This window comes from Zophobas morio, unplaced genomic scaffold (assembly GCF_036711695.1).
Source record: "Zophobas morio isolate AGI-343-1 ecotype UQ-CSIRO unplaced genomic scaffold, CSIRO_AGI_Zmor_V1 ptg000006l, whole genome shotgun sequence".
Taxonomy (NCBI): domain Eukaryota; kingdom Metazoa; phylum Arthropoda; class Insecta; order Coleoptera; family Tenebrionidae; genus Zophobas; species Zophobas morio.
In genome coordinates, this window is record NW_026972111.1 from 13,705,359 (window position 1) to 13,720,456 (window position 15,098).

At 35.2% G+C, this 15,098-nt stretch overlaps 1 protein-coding gene and 1 non-coding gene across 2 annotated transcripts; both read left to right on the top strand.

Moving 5' to 3' along the window:
• The first annotated feature begins 1,864 nt into the window (after window positions 1-1,864).
• On the top strand, window positions 1,865-10,259 carry LOC135123662 (eukaryotic translation initiation factor 3 subunit B). The gene is made up of 6 exons (XM_064048502.1): window positions 1,865-2,043; window positions 2,276-2,778; window positions 2,835-3,067; window positions 8,371-9,206; window positions 9,257-9,559; window positions 9,871-10,259. Exons 1-6 carry the CDS (start codon window positions 1,908-1,910, stop codon window positions 9,963-9,965), a joined length of 2,106 nt encoding a protein of 701 aa, XP_063904572.1. The 5' UTR covers window positions 1,865-1,907; the 3' UTR covers window positions 9,966-10,259.
• On the top strand, window positions 4,529-4,602 carry Trnas-gga (transfer RNA serine (anticodon GGA)). Its single transcript has one exon. It is a non-coding gene; the product is annotated as a tRNA-Ser (tRNA).
• Window positions 10,260-15,098: the final 4,839 nt, after the last annotated feature.

A 15,098-nucleotide genomic window follows, 5' to 3' on the forward strand; every position in this document is an offset into this window, starting at 1 on the left:
TTACCAGAAAATGTAAGAGCCTCCAGACCGAGTGGTAGAGGGTCGATCAGATGGCTATAGCACCTCATCCACCCCTAGTATACTAGGGGTGGATGAGGTGTGATCCCGGGAAAATGGTGCAGGTGTCACTGCCAAAATTTTACTCATGACCTCAAGAGAATACCTACGAAATTATGTTATCTGTGGTTCGGATTTTATATCCCAAAAAAGAACAACCAGAAACTGTACCATCGATGGAGGACAACAGTTCTATACATAGCGCTCATATGGTGCGAGAATAGTTCCAAGATTATTGAGAAGTTGTACGTCTAAACTGGCTGGCACAATCTCCAGATTTAAATCTGATTGAAAACTTATGGGAAACGTGGTAAGAGACTGCAACGATTCCATGGAAGCGGTGAGACTGAGGACCTTATGACCTTTTGACCTTATGTCAAAACTGGATTGACAGCATGCCTAACAAATTAAGACAATGTGTGGAAAATAACGGCTGCTATATTTCGTAATAACTTTCTGTCATGTTTGAAATTTGAATAGGTTGTTTGCAATACGGTTGTTTTTTTTTTGTGAAGTTTTTAAATTATGTTAAATATTTAACTATGTAAAAAATAAATATTTCCATTTTAATCTATTTGACGTAAGTTTTCTTATTATGCTAAGAACATATTATTGCCTGATAGATTTTTTTTTGCACAAAATAGAAATTGCTTTATTTCTTATTTTAAAGTGAAGAGCTTTGTTACTGATGAACGTAACCTAAGTAAGTACTATAATCGGGTCCAACGCATGACTGGCTATTTTCATGTTTTCTCGTCCCAAGGGTATGGAAAAATAGGTCACCGTTTTCGTCTGTCTGTTCTGTCGTCTATGTCAATTTCTATTATACAAATTATCTTCGAAATTACGGGACCGATTGTTGTCAATATGCGTTTTTGGAATATTGTGTATATGCTAACGCTAATCAAAATTTTGCTAACCATCCCCACTAACAATGGCATGACGATGACGTCAATTCCAAAATTTACATTGGTAAATGTTATTTAAATTTTATAAAGGAACCAAATCTTTTTAAAACAATAAACACCCCAAAAAGTTATTAAGGGAATAGGCAACCTAATATACAACGCTGTAAATTTTTATCAAATACATTATTAAATTTTAATGCGCATGCGTGGAATCTTTGAGAATTAGATACAGCTAGCGCCATAACGCCATATTCCAAATTTAAATCAATCAACTCAACATCTCCGTGCTAGCGTTGGAAATGTTCGGATGATCCTGATATTCGGATTGTACGGAATCGGATGAATGCAATATTCGTAATAATCATCCGGTCCCGAATTCGTACGTGAGCGTCCGATTTACCGAGTGGTCCGAGTACCCAGAGTCCGGATACCGACTCAGAATTCGCTTACGGTTACGTTTCTTTAGTACTGAACGCAAAGGGCCATTTCTGGAGTCCCCCCAGCCCCTAGCGTTGGACCGTTGAGCCGATGAGTAAAATGTCAAGATTATTTTAAATTTTCGATAATTTTTTTATAAAAATCGCTCGAGTTAGCGCAGCAAACGAGAAGAATTTGAAACAATTTGATTTTTCATATATTTGAAACTAAAAAAATTCATATTTCCGAACTTTCATCACATTAACAACGTACTTGTTAATAAAAATATTATCTATCTAAATTTTCATCCCTCGGTAATTCCGTATTCTCTTTCCGATTCCGAACGACAGTTGTCCGTGTTCCGTGTACCACTCTCGCGTAACATTTATTCCGAATCCGTTTCTTTCGGGCATATTCGGCTTCACCCGAATATTTCTGTATTCGGAATAAACGAATATTTTAATACGTATTCTCACATCACTACTCCGTGCCCTTCTTTACCGACCGGTGTTCACGCGTGTCAAAATGGCGAAAAAGAAAGTGGACGACAAAAATAGTTTAAATGGAAATAATACGAAGAACGAAAGTGATTTATCGTCAAATGATGATGATCCCAACTTTAGTGATCCTGAGGGATTCGTCGACAACATCCCAGAAGAAGGTATTTAACTAAAATTCGTGTCCAAATGTAACACCTTAACCATGCTGTTCCACCAACTTTACGATCAATTTAACAAAAAAATACGCCCAGAATGTTCCCGAGCACCCCATTTTTTGTAACTTGTGATCATTTGTACTTAATCTGGCATTATCATTAAACGATTACATGATTTACAACGTTAACATATGCCCTCTGGAAAAGTGAGGTTATGATAATGTTCATTTTATTTTAGAACTCCTCGGTGACATTTTAAAACAAAAACCGAAGGAAACGGATGGTGTGGAGAGTGTGATTGTTGTTGACGGTGTCCCACAAGTTGGTCCAGACCGTATAGAAAAATTGAAGTCTGTCATTAATAAAATATTCGTGAAGTTTGGAACCATAGTCAATGAGTATTACCCTGTAAGCGAAAGCGGACACACGAAAGGCTACATCTTTTTGGAATATTCTTCGCCAGTGAACGCCGCGGAAGCTGTAAAACTTACGAATAATTTCAAACTTGACAAGCAACACACCTTCCAAGTTAATTTATTTACGGACTTTAACAAATATGAGTCTATTCCTGAGGACTGGGAGCCTCCAGAGCCGCTGCCGTATGAGGGTCAAGGCGATCTGCACCACTATTTATTGGAACCAGATGCTTATGATCAGTTTGCAGTGGTCCTGGGGCAAGGTCAGTCTGTACAGATTTGGCAGAATACCCAACCCGATCCAAGTTTAGTGGAGGAGAGACATGTATGTATGACCAGATTTTCAGCAAAGGGTTAGGTAATTAAAGTTTTGTGTTGCAGGCATGGACACATGCATATATCAGGTGGTCACCCCTTGGTACGTACTTGGCAACTTTCCATAAGCAAGGTATAGCTCTTTGGGTTGGACAAAAATTTACACAGTATAAGAGATATGCTCATGCCAATGCACAGTTTATTGATTTTTCGCCGTGTGAGAAATACTTGATTACATATTCGCCTCAGGGAGATCCAAACCATCCATCACAAAAGGGAATCATTATTTGGGATATCAGGTAAAATTTGAAACGTTGTAATAACTGCTAAAATTCGTAACAATAATGGACTGCTTTAAAATTACTATTTCGAACGTAAATCCCAAAATTTATTTAAATTTTAAATAATTTCGTGAATAACGTAATTTTTGGCAGAAATCAGTTGGACTCTTAGTGAAAACGGAACTCTCGTTAATTTGTTTTATTTTGCAAAGTATGTATGTGTTATATTTTTTAGTAGACAATTGGCGAAATTACATTCCGTACAACGTATTTTACGTTAACGTACACAATCGCCAATAGGGACACTGCATTTTCTATGTTTCCATAGATATAACAGCTTTTTCTACGTTTTGCGTGCTGTACGTTCTACGGAACGTGGTTTCGCTAAATGTCTATTATAATAATTACTTCCCGAGCGTAAGCAAAGGAAGTATTGTAATCGAGTCCGTCGGCCGACTCTCTACTTTTGCATTTTCTCGACCTATCATGACCCCTAGGGAACGAAGAAATAGGTCTCCCGTCTGTCCGTTTGTCCGTCTGTCTGCCGTCCCGGATTTTTATTAAACAGATAATCTCCGAAAGTACTGGGCCGATTGTTGTCAAATTTTGTATTTATATTAGGTATATCATATAGATGGTAAAACGCTAACCAAAATTTGTCTAATCATCCCCACTACTAATGTGATGACGTCACTTCAAAATTGTACATAGTAATTGTATCAAATAACATAGTCTTACACATGTAGTTTATGACTCCGAATTGAGATTTTATCTAAAACGTTCAGATTTTTGGAAAAAGAATCAAAATTAGGAAACAACATTTTGACATTTAATTTGGAATCTACAAAACTGAATGCTTTGAAATCTTGCAGATGGTTTACAGTTATGATAAGCATGATAAAATTTAAATCACAATATTTACTTATCCCCTCCAAAAAATTGATGACGTCAGCTCAAAAGTTTGCCGAACAAATCCTATCTAAAATGTACAAAACATGATGAGTTTGTACTTGTAATTTATCATTCCATTCATATTTTTTGGATTTGCATATACAGGGTGACTCAAAAAATTAATGAATGCGTCAATGTATTTTATTGATTAAATCAGAAACTACAAAACCAAATGTTTTGAAATCTTGGAGACGTTTTAAAGTTATCATAAGCATGATAAATTGGGATCAAAATGTATTTGCTCATCTCCACTAAAAAATTGATGACGTTACCGCAAAATGTTCCTGAGTAAATCCTACCCAAAATGTACAAAATATGATGAGTCTGTGCTTGTGATTTATCATTCGATTGATATTTTTTGGATTTGCACATACAGGGTGACTCAAAAAAATTAATGAATGCGTGAATGCTTTTTATTGATTTAATCAGGAACTAAAAAACCGAATGCTTTGAAATCTTGGAGATGTTTTAAAGTTATGATCAGTGTGGCGGCACAATGACACGTCGGTAAGCAGAGTAAAGATAAGTGTCCTTGTGGTGTAGCGGTTAGCATACTTGCCCGGAAAGCAAAGAGACGTGGGTTCGAATCCCACCGAGGCACAACATTTTTCTCTGCTTACTTACAATCAGCATGATTAATTTTTAATCAAAATACATTTACTTATCCGCTCCAAAAAATTGATGACGTCGGCTCAAAATTTTGCCGAATAAATCCTACATAAAATGTAGAAAATGTGATGAGTCTGTACTTGTGATTTATCATTCCATTGATATTTTTTGGATTTGCATATACAGGGTGACAAAAAAATCAATGAATGCGTGAATTTATTTAATTGATTTAATCAGGAACTATAAAACCGAATGGTTTGAAATTTTGGAGATGTTTCAAACTTATCATAAGCATGGTAAATTTTTTATCAAAATGTATATGCTCATCCCCCCTAAAAAACTGATGACGCCACCACAAAATTTTGGTCAAAAAATCCTGTCTTAAAGTGTAAAGTATGATGAGTCTCGTATACCTATATAATATATTAATATATATTTATATATTAAATAGGTACACTAGATGAGTCTATACTTGTGATTTGTCGCTGCATTAAAATTTTATTTAGATTTTTTATTAGATTTGCTTATTCGGGGTGTCTGAAAAAAATTAATGTCTGAGTCAATTTATTTTATTGATGAAATCAAGAATTTTTAGACCAATTTTTTTACTTTCGAGCTTGAGCGTGGGTATTTTGACGAATGACTTTATCCTGCTTTTTAGACGTTTCGTGGCTCCTAGAGTATGAAAAAGTATGCCCTCCGTTTGCGTCTGCCTGTCTGTTGTTAGTAGACAAGTAATCTTCGAAACTGCATAGATTATTGTGAAATTGTAATATAACTATTATATGGAAAACTGTCTGCTTCCCTATCAAAAATTTGAGGACGGCATCTTCAACTTTTACTAAATAAATCCTATTTAACGTGTGCATAATAATATGCTTCTATACATATGCACTCTCATTAACTTTACGCATAAAAGTGAGAAAAAATCTATATGAAAAGTGTCTTAAAAATATTTTTATTACAAAATGGTTTTTAGATAATTTTGGTGTTTTGTATAAATATCTACAATTTTTTACATTACTACTCGATTCTTACTCAATGACAGTTAAGAAATCTATAAGATGGTATACACTAGAAGCATCAACCCCAGCATCGTTACATTAATATTTAAATTTCTTACGTGTGTTCAAAAGTATGTTTATAAGATTCGGTAATAATTTTATCAATGTGTGTAAGAAGTTACTGATAAATATTTGTTCACATTGATTTCAGCTGTTCGTGAATTTTACAAGCAGCTTTTTTCCTGTGTGTTAATTAACATAATTCTCTAGTGTGTTGCTAGTGCAAACATACAAAAGTATTTTATATAAACAAAGTTAACTGAATCTTTTTTTAAAATGAGAAACGAATGTGGAACAAACTTAAAAAAAAAACATGACAAATATTTTACAATGCAGCGAAAAGCACCGTGGTCAGACTATGTAGAGTAATTTAAAAATTTGAATGAACAAATGATCTATATACAATAGGATATTAAATCTAATTAAATACAAAAGTAAACCAACAATACCAGTACTATGTTCTCAAATTTTCTGGAAAATCGGGTGAGCAATTCTTGGCTTAATAAAGTAAGTTACCTCATTCCTTAATTTTTTGAGTTATTCTGCATAATATCAATTTTAAATCAGGTAATACTCAGAACACATACACATTGTTATAACAAAGAAAACAGTGGATTATTAACGGCTCATCTACTATCGAATTCTCGTTGTTGCATTGATACAAACGCATTATTCCAAGAAACCATAAACTCAAAACAAGAAGCGGGGATGGCTGATGGTTATTTTTGCTTGATTGATAACTTGCCTATTTTTTTTTAATGCAAACAAACAAATTAAGCTTCGAAAAATTATAAAATTAAAATAACTTATAATTTAAAGAAAGATACGTATGGACTTGTAAAGTACCAGTCGCAGCATAAGGAGAAAAAGGTAACGTGCTGGTATTATGTATTTAAGGACCAACTTTACTACGGGAAATGTTGAGTTATAAAAATGATAATAATAACAAACAAAATCAAGGCAAATTCATAAACTACAAGTACAGGAGCATGTTATTTTATAAAATTTATAAAGCATGCGTTCTAAACAAAATTTTGAGATGTCGTCATCTATTTGTTGGTGATTATTAGACAAATTTTTGTTACTGTTCTACTATCTACATGGTATTCCCAACATACATGCATCTACAAATTAGCTGCTTTTTCATACTCTAGGGGTCATGAAATGTCGAGAAAACATGAAAGTAACTACTCGTCCGATGGAACCTATTACATCAATTAGTAATTTTGAAATTTATTTTTAAAAACTTGTCAGCGTTGTATGATTTTTATTTATTTTTTCCAAGAACACATACCCAAGACTAATAAATATATGTAGCTGTTATGTAGGAAAAATTCGAAATGACGTCACGACATTTCTAGTGGGGATGAACAAGGCATATTGTGCTTATCATTGTATCATCTCTTTACATGGTATTTTCGAAATAAATCTAGAGTTTCCCAACAATTCTATCCGGTACTTTTACGGATATTTGTTTATTAAATTCGCTAAGAGACGATAGACAAACAAAGAAGAAGCAGGTGAAATTAGCAATTCGTTAAACGGCTGTTATACATTATACATTCATACTTCAATCATCCATACGCCGCCACTACCTTTCATTACGAATGATGTGACATTATTGACTTGTTTGTATTTGATCAAGCTCAGTTTTCCCATTCGAACATGTTTCGATCGACATTTCAATAACAAAAAACACGTATGTCAATTCCAACACGTGCAGTGTACCAATTTTGATTTGATCAATAAAAAACATTGGAACCGTCGCCGGGGATTAAACCCCCGATTTTTCATCTGCACAGAAGAGCGTCACCCCATAGGTCTATAAGCCAGGCTTGCGTAGCTACGTACTAATAATAATAAAAAAATAAATAAAGAAAACAAGGCGAATCCATAAATCACAAATACAGAAGTATATTTTTTTTATAGAATTGAAATGGCATTTATTAAGTAAAATTTTAAGGTGACGTCATTACATTGTGGGTGGGGATTATCAGATAAATTTTGATTAGCGTCTTACCGTCTACTCGATATTCATAACATACATCTTCAACTAGTTTAACAATTCTTTTGTCAGTAATAATAATAGTGTTGGGAGTCGTACAAAGTAACAGGTACTTTGAGAATAAAAATTGTACATGATAAATTGCGGGAAGTGATGATTTGATTTATTTTCTTTATTACAACCAACCAATTTCGGAGAACATTGCCATCTTCAGGGTTTCTAATAAAAGTAACACATCAAAATGAAATTAACCATTGAAATTAATATACGTATTAATTTTTTTTTATTCCGAAACCGCTGTCTGTAGTGGCATCGTTCTTGAATATTGAAATATTTTCTGAAGCGAAGAAGACCGTCAGCACTTCTCGTAATTCAATTACTCCAGGATCGCCCAAGTCTCGCTAAATCTACATAATAAATCCTGAAGCAGTGATTCGTGTCTATACAACTCGATTTACTTAATATACTTATTTAATTTTATTTAAAATATGTATTCGGTTATTGCACAGAAACATGAAATTTGTTTATTTCGACGTTAACTAATAACAACAGAGAAACAAGTTTAAAAAAAAATAAGGTTTAGATCCAAGTTGGTTCCAGACAAATTAAAAAAAAACATTTATTGTCAGTAATGTTACAAAAAATTTTTAAATGAAGTACCTGTATGTATGAACAAACCGATTTTTTTTCAGGACCGGTCAGGAAAAACGCTCTTTTAATCCCGAGGGCCCGTCTTCGTGGCCCATCTTCCGCTGGTCTCACGACGACAAATACTTCGGTCGCGTTGGCAACGACGTTCTCTCCATCTACGAAACACCATCTTTCGGTTTGTTGGAAAAGAAATCCATCAAAATTAGCGGAATTCGAGATTTCAATTGGTCCCCCACCGATAACGTCGTCGCTTACTGGGTAGCCGAAGACAAAGACGTCCCCGCAAGCGTCACCCTTCTCGAAATTCCAAATCGGAACGAAATCAGAAAGAAGAACTTGTTTAACGTAGCCGATTGTAAGATTCACTGGCAGAAGTCGGGCGACTACTTATGCGTAAAGGTCGATCGGTACTCGAAAGTAAGGAAAGAGAAAAACGAAACGAAATATTCCGGGATGTATTGTAATTTCGAAATCTTCCACATGAGGGAGAAACAGATTCCTGTAGATAGCGTGGAGAGTAAAGAACCCATACAGGCTTTCGCTTGGGAACCCGTAGGGTCGAAGTTTGCAGTGATCCACGGAGAGTCGCCAAACATTAACGTTAGTTTCTATGAAGTAAGAGTAGGGCAGGCTCCTATTCTTCTCAAGAAGTTCGAAAAGCGGGCTTGTAATCATCTGTTCTGGTCGCCCGGTGGGCAGTTTATCGTGTTGGCGGGACTGGGATCTAATGGTGGAGGGTCGTTGGAATTTGTCGATACGCACGAATTTTTGGTGATGAATACTACTGACCATTTCCAAATGTCTGACGTGGAATGGGATCCAACAGGGCGGTATGTTACAACTGCTGTCTCCTATTGGAAGACCAAAGTGGATACTGGTAAATGGAACGTTTTGCGTTGGAGTATCGTAGTTGACTGTGTTTTGTAGGTTACTGGATTTGGTCATTCCAAGGTAAAATTCTCAAACGGGTTAACTTGGAAAAATTTGCTCAGTTGTTGTGGCGACCCCGCCTACCTACTCTTTTGTCGGACGAGAAACAAAAGGAGATCAAAAAGAACCTGAAGAAGTATTACCCACAGTTTGAAAGCAAGGATAGGATGAGGCAGTCCAAAGCTTCAAAGGAACTTATCGAGAAACGTGCCGCGTTGATGAAGGAGTTCAACGAGTACAGGAGTAAAAGAATTAAGGAATATAACGAAAATAAACAAAGGAGGCTTGAACTTAGAAACAGTAAGTACATATGACGACCCATTATTAACCCTGATTTTTTGCTGTCATGCTAAAACAAATAGTATGTTAGTTATACGCTCAGGGTAAATCAAAACATGTTTTATTTTGAAGAGCAGCTTCTTATGAAAGTTGCTGCCTTAAAACGTGTAACACGAAAAATAAAAATTCGCTAGGTTCTTTGGTGAATTTTATCTGGGACACATAAATATGATCAAAATCTTTTAGTGTCATTGGTTTGTATATTGTACAAAATAGCCTTAGAGAAAATCCTATACAGTCATTGATGTATTCACGTTTCGCTTTTTTTCTAGATATCGATACTGACGAATTAGACGCTGATCCGCAAAACGTAGAAGAGGAAATCGTAGAATTCTTTATCAAAGAGGAAATAACTGTTCTGGATTAAGACAATTGAGGTTGACGTGTTGTTCCTGTGTACACACTAATCGTGCACAGGAATTTGTGACTGTGAATTTTATAAATAAACAACCATAAATAAGAAAATATTGCATATTTTGTTGTATTTAATATTTCGTACTTGATTAGGTTTCTGTTTATCCAGTTTCATTGTGTAAGTTGTTGGCTGCCATTGTTTTATATTCCCTATTTTATTAGGTTGGTTATTTTTTAACATCTCATGTTCAATACTAATCTCAACTGTCTGTTGAATAACCAGAAAATAAATTTTCTTATCAGACAATTAAGCAGTAATTATTTATACTTACCCCCGCCATGTGTCAAAAATTGAATTAAGTAAGTTCTTAGAGCGTCGGGTCGTGAGGGTGTTACTTTAGTTCGTCGAATTTAAGTGTTCTGTGAGTTTTTATTGCAACGTAAGAACTAGTTGTGAACTATCTATATAAATTGGGTCCAAAATTCTATGCTCGTACAGGGAGTGTTGTCATCAATTTTCTCATATACAAGTCCATAAAAATGTCAGCAAGAACTAGGGTGCACGCTCGCTTACTATGATTTACTTCTGAAGGTCCAGTGCACTGCTGACAACATAAAAATACTCTATAAAATTGCCGGTAATAGCATGACACAAGACACGTGTAACGTTCAACCTGGAACAGATATAAATAAGAAACATTTTATGGTTGCTACAAAGATACTTTTTAAACAATTTAATTGGTTCTTTATCAAGCCACCTGTAAAGTACACTAGGTATACTTAAAGTTAATAATGTTCAGAAAATAACATCTGATCTACTTCAAGCATGATAAATACGTTGAAATAATAATTTGATTAGGATTTTGCGAATAAACTACCTACCCGTTAGTGTTATCAAGGCTGATCAAAAAGTTTTCCGATTAGAGTAAGCTACGAAAATATTTTTCATTTCTTTGATTAAATCTTGCACGTCAAAATTCAAACTGTTTCTCAAATTAAATTTCGAATAAGGTTGTGATTGTTTTCCGACTCATGAATGAGGAGTTGCCTCGAGTGAAGGGGCGAACACTACGAAAAATGATTCCATCCATAACCACAAAAAATTCATTTTAAATTCACTCTTCCAACATTAAATCATTTGAATCGTGGCTTTCCATTCTAATTCTAACATCTTCGTTTTGTTGAGATTGACATTTATAAGTTTAAGTTTAATCAAAGATATTAAAAATATTTTTATAAATTATCGGTCTATCCATGGATTTTGACCAGCCATTATAAATAGGTACTTCTTAAAACTGATTGAAAAAATGATCTAAAGTTCTTTATACAGGGTGTTTTTTTGAAATACAGGCTGATTATTTTATCTGTGCACGCCTGGATAAATCCGAATCACAGTAGAGATAACAATTGATATCTATGCTGTGTCCGAATAGGCAAGTTAGGCAACACATTTTACTTTCCACAAACCACTTCATCTTAAATTTTTTTATAAATAATAAATAACGTGTAGATGGCAATGACTGCGCCAAAATTATGACAAATTAATTCTAACAGTAAATTATTTTCAACTTTTGCTAACAGTGCTTTCGAATTTCGAAAAAACCCATATGCTTTATATAACTTTGGGAAAGTTTGATGGAAATTTCGATGCTGCCGTTCGTCTACATGTCAGGCGGTACAATTCCTTCTAAATAATGTGGTAACCGAATTTGAATCAAATGTTTGAGCCGAAATAAATTAACAGTGGCGCGAAATCACATTTGAATAATTTGAATTTGAGAAAAAATCAATAAAAAAATTGTTAAACATAGGCCTTGTGCACGTTTAGTTCTTTTTCTGGTAGTTGGTAGCTCGCTAGGGGATTTTAGTTAGAGAGCAGTTGGTAGACAAGATGGTGGCATGGTGAAACCATGGTGAAAGCGTCAGTCTAGGTGTGTTTGTATGAGTGCAACCACGTGGTAAGGTAGCTTGATTGGTTTAGTTGGTTTGGTAGTTATTAAAAAGGAGGAAGCCTTTGTTTAACGACAATTAATCGTAGCGATGACGCCACAATTTTCCCCAACACGCGCAGCTAATTCTTGCGGCTTTTTAATCGGTAAAATGCAATTTTTCGACCGACGCCGACACGTGTAAAATAATTCATTCTTTGTGAATTCACAATTCATGTTAGGATTTTAATCGTTAACTGGTTCTAACACAATGTCACTTACTAGAAGATTTGATGAAATTCACTGACACAGGACTCGTTTGATTTTGTTTGTCTAATTATGTAAATATAAGGTTTCTGGATGCATATACTTAAGTGTTACATTATAACACTTCTTAATTACTTAATTTCTCACACAAGATCGCTAATAGTTCATTAACGGCAGTTAAATTAACAAAATTCATAATATCGTGAACTGACGGGGGGATTAAAGATTTCTCTCCTGCTTAGACAGTTACCATCGTTATTATCGTCGTTATCATCATTACATCATCGAGGCATTTCCTCGCAACGTTAAAGATTACATCACCGAGACGCTTTTTCCTTGCAAGCTGTCTGGATATTTTTGTGTTTATTTATTATGTGTTTTGTTTGGGGTAAGCAGTTTACGATATAAGTTCTCAGAACAAATGGTTTTAAGTAACCAGTCACTTGGATCATGGCGTAATGTGACCTCATATAAATTCTTTATCTGAATGGTTGATAAAGTGTGGCATAATTGAACATAATATAAATTCTTTGTTTGAATCGTTGGTAAAGTGTGGCAAGTATTAATCTCATGTAATTTGTTAGCTTTGCAATTTTCACCTCCTACAATTCGTAATTGTCTTTTGTGTATAATTTAAATCGAACGTAAACTTTCAAGCTCTGCAGTTTCTAACCTCACGTAATATTTTTATCTGCACAAATTTTACTTCACACCACATCTTTTTGTCTTTATAAATCTTTGCTAGTTTTTGTTGATGAATGTTTCCATCGTATAAATTATCCAATGATGTCCAATTTTAATCTCACATAAGAATTATTTGTGGTTTAAAATTTCACAAGATTGTATGGCGAATTTAAATGTTGTTTATTGCTCTTTTGAAACTTTGACACTTGTTCAGCCGTAGTTTAATATCAGAGTTATAAGGATTGAACATATAAATGGAATTGAGGTTAAATAACATAAAAACACGTAGTGGAAGCGGAGTGCGCGCTTCCTAGTCGAGCTGGCGGGATTTATCTTGCCATCTGCATAAATAAAACAGGTTAGAATAGAATTCAGGGGGGGTCGAGATGACGTAACGCTGTCGGCTTCTACCCTATAGCCGGGATCCAACTGCGAGTTTGTGACCGTAACGGCTTGCACGTACGGCTTGTCCGTAATACAGAATTGCTTTGCGGCAGTGCTTGCGATAGAATCACCATCGTGGGTAGGAGAACAGCCCCGACCGGGAGCCCTAAAATCCGCTCGCGCTAAACGTCCCCCCGGTATATTTCTGTTGTGCTCTAGAATGAAATTGACATAGTCGACCGCCACACTCTTACAGCACTCTGATGCCGTTGCCGCTGCATAGTTTGTTTATTTTAATTTTGTTCTTTTGTTGACTGCCATAATTTTAAATTTGCCGTCACACGCCTGTAATAATTTGTGTATTTGCATCCAGTTACTTTAATTCCGTTTTTTATTTGTTTTTATTAAATTTGTGATATTCAAATATTTGCATTGATTTAGAACGTTTAATTTGATTTCATTTAAATTTCATCCAAAGTTCAAAAAGTTTTTTTTTGGAGCTGAGCACTAAGAAGATCTTCAACCTGCGCAACTTAGTTGCAGCTTTTTTTTGTGTTTTATTTAGCGGTATTTTTCCAAGCTTAGGGTCCACCATTTGCATCTGAACGCATGGCGCCATTTTTCAAAAACACAACGTAGGGTTCCATTTTGTCAACGATCACAGCCACGGCCAAATTTTGGATTTTTAAATTTTTCGCGGACTTTCAATTTTTTTGACATGTCAGTTTAAGGTGAGATATTTGGGTTATCACAAAAGCATTCAGAAGATTCGAAAAACAAATTAAGAAAATTTGATCAATTTAAGAAAACTAAAGTTAGACGTCCAACGCAAGAAGATGAAGCTGCCCTGGTTGAAATTACAGAAGATAACCTCACTTGAGTTAAGAGCAGATCATAAAATAAATGCGGATTAGTCAGAGTTCGGCTTTTAACATCCTGAGGGCAAACCGATTTCATCCATGCTATTTCGGCCCCTCCAATTCAAACTGAAGATCATTTGCCCGGAAAGGATCATGGTGCCGTGTAGATATTCATACAACACCCGAGATTTTAATTAGACTACGTAGAAATTTTGAACACAGTTTGGGCTGTGTGAAGAAGGAGAACGAGGGCAGTTTGAGTACTTATTATAGGATATTATAGGAAATTGGAAAAAAAATATGTCTAATGATAAATTATTGTAAAATTTACCAGAAGAAGGGTAGTAAGGTAGGTACATTGTGGTACTTAAGCTAACCAGAACGGAATTTAATTCAGAAAATAGTGACTTAAACGACTTTGTGGAAACAATACCTAACGAAGATAATAACTTGAAGTTTTCTGATATTTACATACAACCGTAAAACTTCTACAAACAGTCCGGAAAGCCTTTAGGAAGTAGTTGTTACTTTGTGAGTTTTTTTTTAGATATTTGTGGAACCATCACTGCACTTCGCAAGCGTAATGAGCCAAGACTCCGTTAAGGGGATATCATCCAGGAGATCTGCTAAATTTGTATTTAATCAGTGCTATTAACTTGCTACATGTTAGTTTTTTTGTATCGTATCTCCAACCCCTCGACAAGCGCTTTGAAGGAGAGCACTGGAACAACCAGTTTCTCGCAGGAACTAGAAAAGCCATTTATGACCCCAGTCGAAAGCGCGGTACCAGGTGCTTTTTCATACTATCTTCCCTCGTCTCATTCTACCTCCATGGGATATACTAATTAAGACCCGTCACCAATTTTTTTACTTCCTGAGCGTAAGCTCATCGGGAAGGATGCCTAGATCGTTCACGATTTCGGCAAGCCGTTTTCGAATTACCCTTTCAGCGATCTTCCTCATCGAAGAAAGAAGACTGACTGATGGGACAATGATTTTGGGGGAAAGACCGATTTTTTCCGG